The following is an 18,024-nucleotide window of genomic DNA, read 5'->3' as shown; positions in this document are numbered from 1 at the left end:
CCTTTTTAGCCTCACGGCCTGAACCTGCACCCTACCATTCAGCCTCATTGTCTTTTTGCCATTTCTTGGGCCGCTCTCGTGGTATATGGAGGTTCCCAGGCTAGGGGTCGAGTCGGAGCCATAGCTGCCGGCCTACGCCAGAGCCACAGCAATGCAGGATCTGAGCCCCGTCTGCGACCTGCACTACAGATCCTTAACCTACTGCCCACTGAGCAAGGCCAGGGATCAAACCCGCAACCCCATGGTTCCTAGTCGGATTTGTTAACCACTGCATCACAACGGGAACTCCGACCTTCGACCATTTCTAAACCACACCAGGCTCATTCCCACCTCTATACATGTGTTCATTCTGTGCTCTCCTTCTACAGTGCCCCTCCCTATGTGGAAAAATTCTGCTTCGACATTCAGGCCCAGCTCAGATGATACCTCCTATAGGGAGCCTTCCTTGATGTCTCCCAGGCCAGATTGCCACCCCCAACTCCATCCACGCTGCTGGTATTTTTGTGCTGCCTCTATTTATCTCTCATCCTTAACTTACATGGCCTGGCAGTGGATCTCTTTCCCCTTGTAGGCTGGGAGCTCCTTAAGGACCATGTCCCATGTGTCTTTGGACCACAGTTGCGTCTTGAGTGAAGAGCACCTGCTTTGAATAACAACTTCTCACAGTGGGCGGGGCCAAAAGGCACTCACAGGCTGCCTCTGGAGGCTGAGCTGGGGTCTCCAACAAGGACCATGTGACTCTCTTGCTCGGCCCCTTCCTGGGCTCCCCACTGTTCTTGCAGGAGGCCCAGACCCTGGTCCTGGATACAGCTCCACAGACTTCTACCACCGCTGGAAGACACCTGCCCTTGAAAAGCCTCTGGGGTTTTTCACGTGCCTTTCCCGCTGCCTGGGACACCCATCCTCCCCTTCTTGGCCCCGCCAGCTCCTTCAGACACTTCATTGCCTGCTCAGCTGTCCTCTCCTCCATGAAGCCCCTTATCCAGATCCATTCCCCCTATCGTGTCCTCCTGAGCCCCTGGTGGGGTGGGGCTGTGCCTCCTTCACCCCTCCTGCCCCAGGACCCTGGCCCATTCCTGCCCCAGGACCCTGGCCCACTCCTCCCTGAGCTGTAGAGCACTCGAGAGAGAGTCTACCTTGGAACAAGAGAGACCCGGGTCCAAACCCTGTGGCCATACTTCCTTGGCTGCCTGCCCTTGGGAAGCACCTGCTCAAAGCAGGGCTTCATGGCCCCTTTTCCAGGAGGGGTGAGGACCGCCCAGTGGAAAGTGCACCCTTGGCAGATACCTAAAGACTAACAGCCAGAACTTTCCAGGTGTTCCAGGCCTATAAGAGCAAACTCCCCAGACGGCAGGAAGGGTTGGCCCACCTGCCATCGTAGAGGGTGCCCCGAGTATGGCTGCTGCCAACCAGATGCAGGGCTGGCTGCTCCTCTGCACCCCTCCAGGAACAGGACTTCCTTTCTGAGTCTGTTGTGAGCCCCCCAGGACCGCCCCCTTCAGAGAAAACCCCCTGGAAGAGAAAAGCAAAGCTCTCTCACTTTCCCAGAGCTGCTCGCATGCTAATAGACTTGGCTTCACAGTGTGTGGAGTCAGGATATCTGATCCCCTCAGAAAGCCAGTATCCTCCTCCCCTCCCGAAAGTCTTTAATCACAGGCAGTGGAGGATGACAACATGGGGTTGGGGGGCCCTTTCCCCTGGCCTGGGGCCCTGGTGCACCTCAGCCAAGGCGTGTGTGTGGACGGAACACGCGTGTGGAAGACATCATCAGGTTTACTAACTTTCGGGGTCCTGTTTGTAGCCCGCATCATTTCCGAGAGCAGCCCCCAAGTGCCACTACACACCATCAGGTCCAAATCCCCGAGGATGGGGAAACTGGGGCTCAGAGAGGGAAAGTGACCTGCCCAAAGTCACAGAGCAAGGAAAGGGACTTGAACTCTGGTCTCCTGACTTCCAGACCAGGGATCCCCCAATTCTGGGCACATTCCCTCCACCAAGTCTTAGATGCCTGCTTGGGATGGAGCCCATCAAGCCCATTAGTCACATGAGCCACCTGCGCAAGGTCAGAGGGAGTGGTCTGCCATAGGGCCGGGCCAAGGTGGGGGCTGCCCCCTGTGGGCTCAACTGCTCAGAGCAAGTCAGCTTCAGGGCCAATCCCAGCAGCAAGGAACAATAAAGCTCAGCGTTGGGACACAGAGCACTCTGGGGTGACTGCTTCTCTGCAGAGATCCCACTAGCTTCAGGGCCAGAGGGAGAAGGGTATGATTAAGCCGAGTTTCACAGTGGCTGGGGGGCCCTGCACCAGGATGAGGTGGCCCTGCAGCCGGCAGGCGGGGATGGTCCCTCCAGCCCCGCTGCCCATGGCAGAGGCCCTCCCGGGTCCACGTACCTTTTATAGACTCCATGCAGGGGCTGCAGGCACAGGAACTGCCAGTAATCCAGGCAGAAGGCCTTGAACTTGAGCATTTTCGCCTTCCGGTCTCCTGCTGGACCCTCGTGGCACCTCCACCGAGAGAGGCTGAGGAAGTTGGGGGACGGGCCACTCTGGCGGCCTGGGTCCCTGCTGCCACGGTGGCCCGGCTCACATGGCCCAGCCCTGCCAGTGTCTCCTCCAGTGCACGCCTCCAGTACAAAGAGCGCAGCGCACACAAAAGCCCGGCAACTCCTCTGTGAGGCTCGCCAGACAGCCTCAGGCGGACGCTGCCTCTGGTGGCTGGTGCTTCTCGGGCCAGTCGGGGGCAGGCCTGGCTGTGCTGAATTGGGGGGGGGCCCGGCCCGTCATCCTGGGGGCCTGGGCGCTGAGGTTCCTGATAGTGGCTCGTCAAGCTCCTTCCTCCAACGGGGCCTGGGCCCCAGTGGCCTCGCCAGCACCCGGCCAAACAGTCGCTGGCCCGAAGTGGCCAAGGCTGGGAAGACTAGGGTGGCGGCACAGGCGGGGAGGGGGCGCGATGACAGAAAAACTGGGGCCTCGTCTGTCGGGTCAGTTATGTTTGGCGGAATCCCCGTTCAGCTGAAAGTCACCACGTAACCACATGGTGCAGTGGGAGCAGCGGCTCTGAAAAGCGCAGAGAAAGACCGACAGGGCCACCGCGGTTGCCCAGGCGACAGGGACACATTGATAAAATCTAACATGGAACCTCGATGACAGCCGCTCATTGGCTGCTGGAGGGGACTCCTGTCTGTCGGCAGCGACGGGGGGAGGCGGCTGGGCTGCCGGGGCCATGGCCAGCTGGCATTGTCAGGCAGAGATGGGGAGCCACAGGCGGGATGGGGGGCTCTGCAGCCTGGGACCCAGTGGTCACAGGCAGCCAAGCAGAGCTGCTGGGCCCAGCATCCCTCCCTGCTCCTCCTGTCAGGTCCAGTTTCGGCCCTGGACACCCCGCAGCCCTTTCCCTACAGCTCACACGCAGGGACCTCGTCATGTCACTTCTGCTCCACACCTTCATGTGGCCCCTGCTGCTTTCAGAATCAAGGCCCAACTCCCAACTGTCCACTGTCCCTCATTGCCCTGGCTCCTGCCGCCATCTGACCCCCAGGCCCCTGGCTCCCATCAGATCCTGGAGCCCACCCACTTTCCAGGCCTTCTGGGCAGTCCCCTGGACCAGAGGTGCCCTCCCTGCGGCTCCTCTCCACTCACCAGGTGGTGACCCAGCACGGCCAAAGAGCGGTCCCTGACCATGGGAGCCCCCGCACTCCCCACCCTACTCTCCACCGGGCCTGCCATCCTCTGAAATGATCCTGTTTATGAGTCAGCTTTTCCACTGCCTCCTTCTCCCCCCAACTGCAGCTCAGCCTCCCAGCCCAGTGCCTGTTCCCCTTCATCATTTGTTGTGGGAAGAAGGGTCTTGGGCAGTGGAGTGGAAGGTCCTCCGGCACACACCACACCTACTCCACCTGCTGCTTGGGGTCCCTGGTTAGCTCAACATTGTTTGCAAAGCAGTCGTCTGATCACATCCTTGTGCTGTGGCGGGGGCAGGGGGTCACCACCGCTCCCTGCTCACAGACGAGGAGACAGAGGCTCAGAGAAGATCCCATGGCCTTGTGTGCAGGATAACGCCAGGCTCACTGGCCTCACACAGGAGCTCGTGCCACTGGAGGGCTGGGTCCTGTGTCCCTTGCAGGTTGCTGGGCATCCAAGGCTGGGTGTGGAGCTAGGTCTGATGCCGGCAACCCCCACCCCTGCCACCACCCCGCAAAACCAAACAAAGTCATCATCCTCAGGATGGTGTCTCCTCTCCTGCTGCTTCTCATCTCCTCCATCTGTCATTGGCGGAGGCGCTGCTTCTCCAGCTGCGGCTCTCCCCCAGGGTGACCCTGCTACTACCCCAGCCCTGAGGGGACACTGGCCATGCCTGGGGACCCTCTGGACTGTAACAAGGGAGAGGGAGGTACTACTGGCTTCCAGTGCCTTTAGATGCTGCTGTCCCACAGTGCACTGGATACCCCCCCACACACACCACTACCACCAAGGCGGAATCCAGCCCAGCGGCTCTGGAGAGCAACCCTCCCTCGGGAGTGCCCAACATGGACCATGAGAACCAAAAGGCATCAGCGGTGGCTCAGCCGAGCCTCCGGTTACACAAGGGGAGCGTGATTCTTGGGAGGGGACAGGATGGCCAGGACAGATGCAGTGTGTGGCATGGACTGCTGTCCCAGGCTGGGGAGAGGTGAGCTGCTGGGTAACTGGGCAACTGGGAGGCGAGGAGGTGGGTGAGGGGCCTGTTTGGTGCCTGAAGCCTGGCCCCTCCCCCCAGGACATCAGCTTCCCTCTCACGCCTGCCTGCTGGTGCCAGAGGAAGCTGGCTGGGCCTTTGAAAGGAGGCAATTACCGGCTGGGACCTTTGTTTCTGAATTCCCAGGCTGTGCGCAGGCCTCTAGAACCTCCGTGGGACTGGCCACCAGAGCCCGGGGGCTGACTTTCCCAGAGGCTCCCACAGAGCAGCAAAGCCAGTGGCCCCACAGCGCAAAAGGGCAAAGGGCAAGGTGTGGTGGAGGCGGGGGTGGGCCGGCACCCCGACTCCTCCAGTCTCTGGATCCCAGTGTTCCTCAGCTGTGAAGTGGGAATGCTGTGCTGGGCTCCACCTGTGCCCCAGGGCTGCTGTGGGGGAGACGAGTCGGGTGTTATGTGCCGGCCGGATCTCGGGATGGGGCAGACCTCACGTAGCCCCAAGCATGCTTTACCTCAGGACCTTTGCACTGGCTGTCCCACGGCCTGGATGCCCTCCTCCAAGAGTCACACGGCTTCCCACGACCCCCTCTGCCCTGGTGTCTGGTTAAACAGCGCCTCCTCCCAAAGGCCTTTCCTGACTGCCCTTCCATCACTATCCCCTATACTTGGTCTTCTTTTTTTTCACTGTACTTGAGGACAAAAGAAAAAATGTTGCCTGCCATTTCAGTAAACAAAGAATGTTGCCACCATCAAGCCATCAGCCACCACAGCTGCCCTGCAGGTGCATCCTGAGGGGATTCAGGAGGGAAGAAAACAGGAGGCTGGCCCTAGGTGGTTAAGATGCGTATCTAAGGAACAATTTCAAGGAGCTCAGACTTTTGCATCTTCCCATACACAGAAAAGTGCTAAAATCATTAATTTGAGGACTCTGCTTTTTGCGATCATCAGTCATCTTTTGACAGTGAACTACATCTTTTTTTCAGCCAAAGGTCCTATATACCCTGCCCCTCCCTGCCCTCTTTGCAGCTCCTCAGCGCTCTGAGAGGCCGTCTCCCGGCTAGAATCCTTGGTATAAGGCTCCTAAAGAAAACCTAACTCGAAACTTTTAGGTCGTGTGTTTTCCTTCAGTTGACACCCGACGGTATTATGTTAAGAACCTATCTGCTTGCAGCCTGATACAGTAGCCCTGCAAAGGCAGTGAGGAGGCTCACTGTGGTTTCCCAGGCCCCCGACACCTGCAGGTGCTCAGGAAATGATGGCTGAGAAGTGGTGGGGGGAGGTAAGGAAGAGCCATGGGGCCCTGTTGGCTTTGCTCTGGCCCCCGGCTTATCCTTCAGGGCTGTGAAGGTGCAGGGTCATTGGTTGGTCAAGTGTGGTCGTCAGCCTCGAGGGATGGTGGTTACTGTGGCCACTCCTTGACCATGACCGCCCTGCCCAGTTGTGGTGATTGCTGGGCTTTGCTGGTGAATTGCATGGCCAAACCTGAGGGGCCAGGGCACTTGTCACGGTCCCTACCCAGCCCCCAGACAAGAGCCTACCCACTCTCCTTTCCTGGCCTGGCCCCTAGCAGGGTGGCTACTAGTTGGGCAGGGTGGACCAATGCAGTGTGGCCTTCACCAGTGTGTTGGGTTTCAGAGAAACCAGCCACTCAGCTGCTCCCAGCACAGGGGTTTCCCAAATCTTTCACCCTGGGGCCCAGCCCACTGTGCCACAACACCCACACACCTGCTGGGCCAGCCAGCCAGGGGCGCCGAGTGAGTGAGCATGTACGAGTGTGAGTATGTGCCAAGACTGGGCTGTGGCTGTGGGTATGTGTGAACCCATGTGCAGAATGGAGGTACAAGGGTCCAGCCACGGAAGGGAGTGTGCAGACATCCTGGAGTCTGTGTGTGTGTATGTGTGTGTGTATGGATGGTTGTGCAGGAGGAACACACACATGGGCGAAGATTGTGCTATACCATCAGACTGTTCACACCAGGATCTGGGTTCAAGTCCCAGCTCTGCTCCCCAGCTGAGAATTCTGAACCAGTGATATCTACAAAATGGGCTGATATTTCTATTGCTGTCGTGAAGAGGTGGGACGCCTCCAGCCATCATCCTACGGAAGTGACCACTATTACTGCTCCGTGTGCTGTGGCTGTGGAGTGTCTGTGTCAGGATTACATGAGTGTGTGAATGTGTGCGCATGACCTAACTGGCCCCCAGGGTGTCAGCCCCAACCTGGCTCAGATGGCCATCCCCTGCCCTTCTTTTTTTTCTTTTTAGGGCTGTACCTGTAGCATATGGAAGTTCCCAGGCTAGGGGTTGAATCGGAGCTGTAGCTGCCTGCCTACACCACAGCCATAGCAACATCAGACCCAAGCCACATCTGTGACCCATACCACAGCTCACAGCAACGCCGGATCCCTAACCCACTGAGCAAGGCTAGGGATCGAACCTGCGTCCTCATGGATGCTAGTCAGAATCGTTAACCACTGAGCCACGGCAGGAACTTCTATCCCCTGCCCTTCTCACAGCCTTGGGCTGCCTCCAGGTTTCAGAACTGGCTGCTACAACCATCTCATGCCCATACGGCACCACCGCCACCAGACAAGTGGGACCCAGTCCCCACCTGACACCTCCAGTGGGCGCAGAAGCTCCTCCCACCGAGGCCCAGCCCCTGAGCCACTTGGCTCTGCTGCCCCCACCCCACCCCCTCCTCCCTCTCCATGCACTGTGGCCACATCCACTTGTTGAAGAACCTCACAAATACGCCTTCCTAGGAGTGACTCACCTCCCACCCCTGCCAACTTCTAGTCACCCCTGAGTGTGGCACAGAGTCCCATCCCAGTCCTCCCCCCATGCCAACCCCACTCCAGGACCAGCTGCCACTCCTGGCCTTTGTGGCAACAGATGTGAGCAGAGAGAGACATGCTGCCCCCTCTAGGGCTCCCCCTATGCCCATCTCCAGCCCTCTCTTCTGAAGACATCTGACAGAAACGTCAAGACACAAGACCCTTAGACACCCCTCACGGCCGCCAAGCACAGGGTGGAAACTACTAGAAACCATGGGCTTCTACCCTGGGCTGTAGCCTGGGTTGTCATGTGAACTGTGGCCGCAGGGGACCATCAGCCTTGGATCCCAGAGGAACTATCAGCTGAGCCTAATGCAAGGGGGACCTTGGACTGAGCCCGATTCTGGGGCCACCGCCCACTGAGAGCTGGGCTTACTCTCAGGAGACATTTCAGCCATACCTCCTATCCCTGGCGGAGTTTTAGGGCCAAATGGGGGGTAACGTCCCCTGATGGCCCCTTGAGGCGCAACCTATGTGTTGATGGGGAGAGCGGGCTGGTGGTCCCAAGCAGGCCTGCAGGTGGGGACAATGCAACAGTACCTGTATCGGTCAGTGGAGAGGCTGCTTCCGGTCTCCAGGGAACTCCTGGGGTGGCAAAAGTGAGACTGGATTACCAATGATCCCACACAGCAACCCCCTTGCCCCCCTCACCCCCTGGCCAAGGCAGTTCAGGCCACGCTGGGTGGTCCAGGTCTGGCCCAGGGTGGTGAGCAGCCCTGGGAAAAGCTTTTGCCCCCACACGAGAAACCACGTGCTTTCTCTCCCTCTGATGGGTCTGCCGCGAAGCTGCCCTGTTCCCACCCCACGCACCAGTGCAGGGGCTCATTCTCTGTTGGGTCAAACTGCCCCCTGTTCGATGGGGAAGCTGGGGCCTGAGGTCCCATGGGGAGCCTCCCAGCAAGGCTCTGCAAGTCAGAGATGCACCTGGGCTGTGGCCTGGGCCTGCCGGCTGGCAGCTCTGCCCACAGCCAACTCTCCCCCAACAACAGACAACTCCTTCCCAGCCCAAGCTGCCCCTGCACCCCAACCTCCCTGCTCCCCCTTCACACAGTCTCTCTCCTGCCCCAGGGCCTTTGCACTTGCCTTTCCCTCTGCATGGAAGGCTCTGTCCTCATCACATCCCACAACTTCCCCACTCAGAGAGGCCTCCCCTCACCATCTACAGCAGCCCTCCCCTCCACCCCTCGGTACCCTCACCTGCCAGCCAGCTTGATTTCTTTCTTTCACGTGACAGGGACTGAGCCATCGCTTGCTTATTCAGTGCTGTCTGCCCATCAACATCCCCTCCAAAGTCAGGCCCTCATGTGTCCTGGTCAATGCTGCCCCACGAGGGCACCAGTCATGGCCTCCTCTGATCCTGTAACCTGCTACAACCTGGTCAGAGGTGGGGAGTGCAGCTCAAGGGGTAGGGAGGCCCACCCGAGGCCTCACAGGTGCCTCATGAGTAAATGGGCTTAGGGAGGGGAAGTACCGTGGGTCCCACCCTCTGATGAGCTGGGCTGGGACTGACACTTGGGGTGTTTGCCTGAGACCAGCATGTCCCCCCCTTACTGGGAGCCAGAAGCCCCACTGAGAGGGTCTGGCTTGGGGTCCAGGCTCCCGGGCAGCATATCTGGGATCAGATCCCGCCCTATCCCTGACCAGTCCTGCATTGTTGAGAGTACCTCTCTGAGCCTCAATGTCCACATCTGTAAAAGGGGAGGAACAATACAGAGCTCCTAGAGGCAAATAATGGGTCTGAAACCATGTCCAGAAAGAGGAGCTTCTGTTCCCTCTGCCTGGTGCCACACCTGGCGACCGAGGCCTTTGGGGCCTGGGTGTCCCTCCTGCTAGGCGGGGGCCCAGCTCCCAGCACAGCCTGCCCTTGCTTTCCTGGGGAGTGGCTGCAGTGACGGGGACATAGCCCTGGTGGTGGTGTCCTTGGGCTCCACCACTCCTCCAGTGCCACCCTGCTTCCCACGGCCCCTCACTGTAGCTGCCTTTCATGATTCTTCCCAGCCAGAGCCCAGACATCCAGCACACCTGCTTCGAGTGGGCCTGAGCTTGGCACCCTGGGCCCTGCCATCCTGAGCCTCATTTCCCTGACCCTGCTTCCACGTCCCCACCCTGACCTGTGATCTGCTACTTCCTGTCTAGCTAAAGCATTGCTGGTTGCCAGATCCCATGTCCAGCAGACTGGATTCCTCAGAACCAAGCCCTGATCCAGCCCCCTCTTCTCCAGCCTCGGCTAAAGAGGCTGCAGACAGTGCCCCCTCCCCTGGAGCCAGAGCCCACCTGGGCCAAGCACCACCACTCGGCGACTCTGCCTGTGTCAACAGGCCTGGTCAGGGATCAGGAAGAAAAGAGGACATGCGGGGTGGTGCCAGGACTCCCAAAAGTCACTTCCCTGGACCATGCACTGTCCTGTGCCCACTCTGGGGCAGAGAGTGGTTTTCTAGGAGGGATGGAGGGCGGGGCTGGCAAGGCAGGCCTTCCCCCCTATACACAGCCATGCCAGGACCATAGTAGGACTGTGCCAGGAAAGGTGAGAAATCCTGGCCTCCAGGAAGCCCCAGGGCTGGACAATCCCCCCGGGTGGCCACTCAGACATGGACATGCCATGCGAGGCAGTGCCAACTCCACGTGACAGGGAAAGAGCCAGTGGTGCTGTGGCTCCCAGAGGCCAATGGGCCCTGGGCCCAGGGCTGCCCTGCACACCAGAGGGATGTCCCCAGCTCCAGTCCTGCCCTGAGTACATGACAACATGCCACCATCCTGGCCTGCTGCCGAGAGCCCTCCAAGTGCTAGATCCCTTCTCCATACACTTCCTCATTGAACCCCTGCCTGAGCCTCATGAGGCACAAGGAATCATGAAAACCCCTTTACAATGCTATTGGTGCAGCTCAGGGGGTCCCTGTACCTGGAATGCCATTCTAGTCCCTCCTCTTTCTCCTGTAGCAAACTCCTATTCACTCTCCAAAACCCTGAACACATGTCAGCCCCTTTGTGAAGACTTCATTGCCTACTCTGTGCCCCATCAGAGTCCTTCCTTTTTTCTTCACTCTCCTCCTCCCCCCTCCCCTTCTTCTCTTTCCTACTCCTTTAATGACAGTGAATATTTTTTAGCAGTTCCTATGGATGAAGTACTGGTGTTAATGCTTGACCAGGGTCAACTCATTCAGTCCTCACTACAGCCTGTAAGGGAGGCACAGGGACATCATCACACTGGGACAAGGGTCCGAGATACAGAAAGGTGCACAATGATTCCACCCAGGCGGTAGTGTAGCCGAAGCACACACGTGGGGGTGGGGACTGTCTGCTGGGCACGACCTGCCCTCAAGGTTGTGCAGGGCTGACCTGGCTTGCCATGGCCTCTGCCTGGGCTCCCACTCCTACCAGGAACCCCTTGGCAGCCTGACTCCCTCGGTGGGCCCCCCTCCTGGTGTGTGTGACATCTCTGAATAGGGAACTGCCCTCTGCCGTAAGCCCTGCGGGGTCCCTGCAGCTTTGTCTGCCACAGACTGAGAGCCACTCTGCTCATTACCCTCCTTCCCGCCCAGCCAGTTGCCAACAGGAGGGGCACGGCCAGAGCAGGGAAGGCCCAGGGCAAGGATGCATGCAGCACATGGTGCACCGCCCAGCCCCACACCTGGACTGGGAGCCAACAGCCTGGACTCAAATCTCAGATCCAGCCAGAGACCCCCATTTCTAGGCCTCCTCACCCGGAACATGGGGTGGGGGTGTGGTAACAGTGCCACCTCACGCTGCTGCTAGGAAAGGTGACATGCTACCCATAGCTGGGAGGCGCCTTGTAGAGCAGAGAAGCAGAGAACAGGCGTCCTGCGGAGCCCCTGGCTGCTAGACCATCACACGGTGCTTGTTGAGATGGCGGAGCTTAAAAGTTACCATGTGAGTTCTAAGCCAAAAGGGCCAGGGTTCAGATCCCAGCTTTACCACACACTAGATGTGTGGCCTTGGGCAAGTTAATGAACCTCTGTCTGTTTAGGGTCCTCTTTTATAGTGCTTTGGGACGATTAAATAGGCTAATACATTGAAGGCACTTAGAACAGTGCCAGGCACAGAGTCAGCCTCCCAAATCCAGCGCCAACCAGGGCAGTCTCAGAGCAGGAGCGCATTAGGTTCACAGGAATGTGCGATACCACAGTATGCAAATGAAACGTTAATGTGTTGTAGTAACACTCTGACTTCATATTACTAGAAGTCTGTCTTATTCGCATGTATAAAAATCCTCATTTATAGGGGGAACCAGCACTCTGAGAGGCAACTTACTCAGGGCCACCAGCTCTTACTGAGGTGTGGTGGCCCCAAGGCCAGAGCTGTCTGCTCTGCTGGGGCTGCTGCACCGTCCCCCGGCCACACCTCTGGGCGCCCCTGGACCAGGCTCATGGCCTCGGTGCTCTGGGTCAGCCAGGCAGGGCTCCCTCTCCTCCTCCTGCCTCTGATGTGTGTCCCTGGGGGGGGAAATAGCCCGTTCCCACCAACCTGGACAAGATGAGCGCCCTGGGGCAGTCCCTTCGCCGAAGCCCGGCCCCCAGCCCTACAGATCAGGCTCCTGGGAGGCCACTTCCTTCTCCCTCAGTAAACTGGCCACTCAGGTCCTACTCCCTGGCATGGCTTCCAGAGGGCGCCCCGGCACCAATAAAGTTCACCAACAGGAAAGATGGCCTGGGCTGTAAGTCAGGAGAGGGTCCTCTGGAGGGGCTGTGACTGCAGGGGGCGTGGGGGCTCCTGGGAGGTTGGTCAGTTTCTGCTTAGGGGTCAAGGTGCTGGTTATGTGAGTGGTTCGGTGTGCGACAATTCAACAAGCTGTCCATCGGATGTCAATAAACATTTACATTAAGAAAACACAAAATAGCCTGGTTCAGCCCCAACCTAGAGCAGCAGGAAACACCCAAGGCCTCAGAGCTGGTGGTCCACCCTTCTGGTCACCCCTTCCTCATGTAGCAGCTGTGTGGCCTTGGGAAAACCCCTTCCCCTCTCTGGCCTCAGTTTCTCTCTGCTGAATGAGGCAGTGGCCAGTGTTTCGTCTCTAGCTATTCGGTAGACACACAGGGCAGTTCTAAGAAATGTGTATGTTCTGAAGCCTGGGCCTGACCCAGACCAATGAGTCAGAACCTCTGGGAGATTCAGGAAGGAGAAAAACAGGAGACTGGCCCTAGGTAGTTAAAATGCATATTTAAGGACAATTTCAAGCAGCCCAGACTCTTGCATCTTCCCATACATAGAAAAGTGCTAAAATCAGTAACTTGAGAAATCTTTTTTTGCTTTTTAGGGCTGCACCTGCTGCACATGGAAGTTCCCAAGCTAGGGATTGGATCAGAGCTACAGCTGCCAGCTTACACCACAACCACAGAAACTCGGGATCCGAGCTGCGTCTGTGACCTACACCACAGTTCATGGCAACACCAGATCCTTCACCCACTGAGCAAGGCCAGGGATCGAACCCAAGTCCTCATGGATAGTAGTTGGATTCATTTCCGCTGCACCACAATGGGGAATCCTGAGAAATCTGGTTTTTGTGATCAGCACTCATAATATTTCAGGACATGTTTTGTTTTTTTGTTTTGTTTCCAGCAAAATCTCCTCTATCTATCTGGCTCCTCCCTTAGCTCTTGAGAACATTTCCTCAGAGTGATGTGAGGCTGTCTCCTGGCTAGAGTCCTCAGTAAGGCTTCCAAATAACACATAACTTGCAACGTTTAGGTCCTGCGGCTTTCTCCCGCTGACCACATCTTACACAGCTACAGTACATGATCAGAAGTTGGACACTGAGGTTGGAAGAATCAATACTATCAAAATGACTATACCAGCCAAGGCCATCTGCAGATTCAATGCAATCCCTAGCAAATTACCAAAGACATTCTTCACAGAACTAGAAGAGAATATTTTAAAATTTGTATGGAAACACGGAAGACTCCTAATAGCCAAAGCAATCTTGAAAAAACAGGAGTTCCCACTGTGGCTCAGTGGGTTATGAACCCGACTGGTATCCATAAGGATGTGGGTTCGATCCCTGGCCTTGCTCAGTGGGTTAAGGATTTGGTGGTGCCCTGAGCTGTGGTGTAGTTTGCAGATGTGGCTTGGATCTGGTGTTGCTGTGGCTGTGGTATAGACTGGCAGCTGCAGCTCTGATTTGACCCCTAGCCTGGGACTTTCCATATGCAGCAGGAGCACCCCTAAAAAGCAAAAAAAGAGCAGAGGCAAAAAAAAAAAAAAAAAAAAAAAAAAAAAAAAAAAAAAGGAAAAGAAAAATAGAACTGGAAAAATCAGGCTCCCTGACTTCAGATTATACTACAGTGATCAAAACAGTATAGTATTGGCACAAAAACAGAAATTTAGATCAATGGAACAAGATAGAAAGCCCAGAAATAAACCCACACTTCTATGGTCAACTAATCTACGACAAAGGAGACAAGAATATATAATGGAGAAAAGACAGCCTCTTCAATAAGTGGTGCTGGGAAAACTAGACAGCTACATGGAAAAGAATGGAATTAGAGCATTCTCTAACACCACACACAAAAATAAACTCCAAATCTATTAAAGGCCTAAATGTAAGGCCAGATACTATGAAACTCCTAGAGGAAAACATAGGCAGAACTCTCTCTGATATAAATTGCAGCAGTATCTTTCTGGATCCACCACCTAAGGTAATGAAAATAAAAACAAAATAAACAAATGGGACCTAATTAAACTTAAAAGCTTTTTGCACAGCAAAGAAAATCATAAAAAAAAAGAAAAAGGCAACCCACAGAATGGAAGAAAATATTCGCAAATGAAGCAACCAAAGCAACCAAGAGATTAATCTATAAAATACACAAACGTCTCATGCAGCTTTACATAAAAAAACCTAAAACCAATCAAAAAATGGGCAGAAGATCTAAACAGACATTTCTCCAAAGGAGAAAGACAGACGGCTAAAAATACATGAAAAGATGCTCAACATCACTAATTATTAGAGAAATACAAATCTAAACTACAATGAAGTATCACCTCAAGCCAGTCCATCATCAAAAAAAGTCTACAAATAAATCCTGGAGAGGGTGTGCAGAAAAGGGAACCCCCTACACAGTTGGTAGGAATGTAAATTGGTGCAACCACTACGGAGAACAATACGGAAGTTCCTTCAAAACCTAAATACAGAACTACCACAGGATCTGGGCATATATCTGGAGAAAACCATAATTTGAAAAGATAAACACACCCTAATGTTCACTGCAACACGATTTACAATAGCCAAGACATGGAAGCAACCTAAATGTCCATTGACAGAGGAATGGATAAAGAAGATGTGGTACATATATGCCATGGAATATTACTCAGCCATAAAAAGAATAAAACAATGCCATTTGTGGCAACATGGTTCGACCTAGAGATTGTCATACTAAGAGGAGCAGTAAGACTGACAGAAAAAGATGAATATCATATGACATCACTTACATGTAGAATCTAATAAAAATGATACAAAAGAACTTATTTATAAAACAGAAGCAAACTCACAGATTTCAAAACCAATCTAAGGATCACCAGGGGGGAACCCATGGTGGGGAGGGAGGAATTGGGAAGACGGCAATAACATATATACACTACTGTATATAGAATAGATAAGTCACAAGGACCTACTGTATAGCACAGGGAAGTCTTTAATAACCCATATTATTACAGGTTGTATTATAGGTTACAATAGTCTGTAATAACCTGTATGGGAAAGAAAAATGGATATATGTATATGTATAACTGATTCACTTGCTGTACACTTGAAACTAATACAACATTGTGAGTCAACTACACTCCAAAAAAAAAAAAAAAAAGAAGTAGAACATGCAAGATTTTTCAGACTTCACCAGTTATAGAGCATGTGTGTGCATATGTGTGTCTATGCAATTTCTACCATGTGACCCTCCCGCTGTGATCAAGCTCCAGGACTGTCTATCACAAGACGCTCGCAGGCCACCCCCTCCTCAAGATCCATACCCATCGTGCCCCCAATTCTTCACCCCTGACAGCCACCAACCTGCCCATCATTTTGTCACTTCAGAGTGCTATACGAACAGAATCGTACAGGATGTAACTTTTCAAGTCTGGCTTTTTTCACTCAGCCTAATTCCCTGGAGGTTTATTCTAGTTGCTTGTGTATCAACAGTTCCTTCTTTTTGACAGTTGAATAATGTCCCACGGCGTGGAGGTACCACACAGTCTGCTCATTCATCCCCCAGCTGAAGGACATCTGGGCAGGTCCCAGTTTGGGGGTTGTTATGATTGTTTTTTTTTCTTTTCTTTCTTTTTCTTTTTTGGCCTCCCTGCAACATATCGAGCTCCCGGGCCAGGGATCAAACCTGTGTCCTGGCACTGCAGAGACACTGCTGATCCCATTGCACCACAGTGGGAACTCCTGGGGGCTTTTATGGCTAGGACTGCTGTGAACTTCTCTCAGAGGTTGTTTATTTGTTGCTTTTTCAGGCTACACTCATGACATATGGAAGTTCTCAGGCTAGGGGTCGAACCAGAGCTGGAGCTGCTGGCCACAGCCATAGCAATGCCAGATCGGAACCACATCCACTACCTACACCACAGCTCTAGATCCTTAACCCACTGAGTGAGGCCAGGGATCGAACTGTGTCCTCACGAATATGAGTCAGGTTCATTACTGCTGAGCCACAATGGGAACTCCCCACACAGAGGTTTTTGTGTGCACATATGTCTCCATTTCTCTGGAACAAAGGCCCAGGAGTGCCATGGCCCGGTTGTTTGGTAAGAGTATGTTTACTCTGGAAAAAACCCACCAAGCTGTCTTCTAGAGTGGCGGCACCATTGGACCCTCCCAGCAGCCACATACAAGGGATCTGATTTCTGTGCACCCTGGCCAGCATTTCGTGTTACCCTTGTTTCTCCTGAACCCATCAGATCCATGTGTAGTGAAGTCTCACTGTGGTTTTAATTCCATTTTCCCAACAGCTTACAACGTTGACCATTAGTTCATGTATTTATCTGCTATCTGCACATCTTGTTCAGTGAAATGAAGATACACCTTCATCTTTAGAAGCTCCCCAGATGCGTCTAACATGGAACCAGTAACTTCCCTGGGGCCCTCTGAGGCTAAAAAGTTTTGTCAGTTTTAGAAAGAACACGTTTACTGGTGTAAGAATTCTCCCAGGCATCCTGAGCTTTCTGGAAGGGCCTCAGAGCAGACTCTAGGTGGCCACAGGTGGCTCTGAGCCACTGGGTCTTGGGAAGAAATAGGGAGGAAGCGGAGATGGGACAGGATGGGTAGAGGGCAGACCCTGGAGGCTGTGTGGGCTGTGATAGGGCCCCTCCATGGAGCCCCCACCCCAGGGAGGCCACTTCAAGCCCACAGGAGCCTGAGTGGGCTTGTTGGCAGAGGGTGGTGGGCAAAGGCATGACCCAGGACAGGGCTGGGGGCAAGGAGGCTCCAGCCATCACGGGCTCCAGGATGGGTTATTTGTGGAATTCACCTCTATTTCCAAAGGGGCAGGGAGGCCACAACCTCCCTCTTACTAAATAGGTAACACACACCCACTGCATCAATTGTAGAAAATAACAGCAGAGCACAAGGCAAATAAGTTACCCACCATCCCACCTCCCCAGGGATTAACCAGTGTGATGTCTAAAGACGCCTGAGGATCCTGAAGCCTTTTTCCAAACGTGTCCCCGTGGCAGGCGCTGGGTGGATGTGTGTTTTTTGGTTTCACAAAAGTACCCTCTGTTCTGTAACCCAGGTTCTCTCCTCACTTAACACTTCTCGGGAATGTATTTTCCGGTTGTCAAATATTCCTCTGCGTCACCCTGTGGAAGCTGCCTGGAACCCCGGGCACACTCCCCACTGCCCACACAGGGGGTCAGGCCTGGCGTGTCCCCCAAGCCCTACACCCCCCACCTCCCACCGTCCAGGCTGTGGGCCTGTCCCCACAATGGGCTCTCTGTGCTGCTCAGATGTGCCTTTAGGGCCCATTCCTGGAATTTCTGGGTCACAGGGCGGGGTGTTTTCTCGGCTCTGGGCACACACGGATGCTGACCCAAGGGGCTGGACCAACACGCTCCAGGCAGCGATGGGGGTGTTTGGCCATTCCCAGGGCTCCCCAAGTTTCTGTGTGGGCAGAGTCTGGGTGTCATTTTCTCCCTGTACCCATGCTCCTGAGTCCGGCCAGCCCACAGCCAGAAAGCACTGAGCAGCTGGCTGGGCTCACCCCTCACCACTGCCCCTAACTATCATCCATCCTCCCTGGGGCCCAGATACAGGAGACAGAGAAGGTAGGAGGCGACTGAGACACGAACCCAGGCCAGGCTGCCCTGTGATCTCATTCCATCATCCCCGAGGGGGAGGCTGTGGTCCAGTGTCACCTGCCGGGGTACCCAGTTCTGCTGCCTTGGCCTCGGTCTCCTCGTCCATGGAACGGGGCTGATCCTCCTGCCTCGGAGGCTCCCGTGCAGCTCTCAGGAGCTGACAGGGCTGGGGGCGCCTTGTAAACCAGACAGACCTGAGGAGCTGCTGTGCTAGCTCCC

The 18,024-nt window shown here is 54.9% G+C and overlaps 1 protein-coding gene across 13 annotated transcripts in view; it reads right to left on the bottom strand.

Annotated features, from left to right (window-relative positions):
• The window catches only part of IQSEC1 (IQ motif and Sec7 domain ArfGEF 1), a 334,379-nt gene that overhangs the window by 128,800 nt on the left and 187,555 nt on the right, over positions 1-18,024 (bottom strand). For 6 of the 13 annotated variants that reach the window (XM_084989556.1, XM_084989558.1, XM_084989557.1 and 3 more), the window contains one exon: positions 8,044-8,088. The exons of 3 other annotated variants lie outside the window; for them this stretch is intronic. In XM_084989556.1, coding sequence (XP_084845682.1) covers positions 8,044-8,088 — 45 coding nt within the window. Of the gene's footprint in view, positions 1-2,389; positions 3,058-8,043; positions 8,089-18,024 lie in introns of those variants that run through there. 4 more of the 13 variants (XM_021069390.2, XM_084989566.1, XM_084989560.1 and 1 more) reach the window with 1 other exon arrangement.

This window comes from Sus scrofa, chromosome 13 (assembly GCF_054392235.1).
Source record: "Sus scrofa isolate SSC_HxYL_T2T_F1_AM1 chromosome 13, Sscrofa_HxYL_maternal_Yorkshire_Landrace_v2.0, whole genome shotgun sequence".
In the NCBI taxonomy this organism is placed as follows: domain Eukaryota; kingdom Metazoa; phylum Chordata; class Mammalia; order Artiodactyla; family Suidae; genus Sus; species Sus scrofa.
The sequence above is the reverse complement of the archived record's forward strand: the minus strand, read 5'-3'. Positions and strand labels throughout refer to the sequence as shown.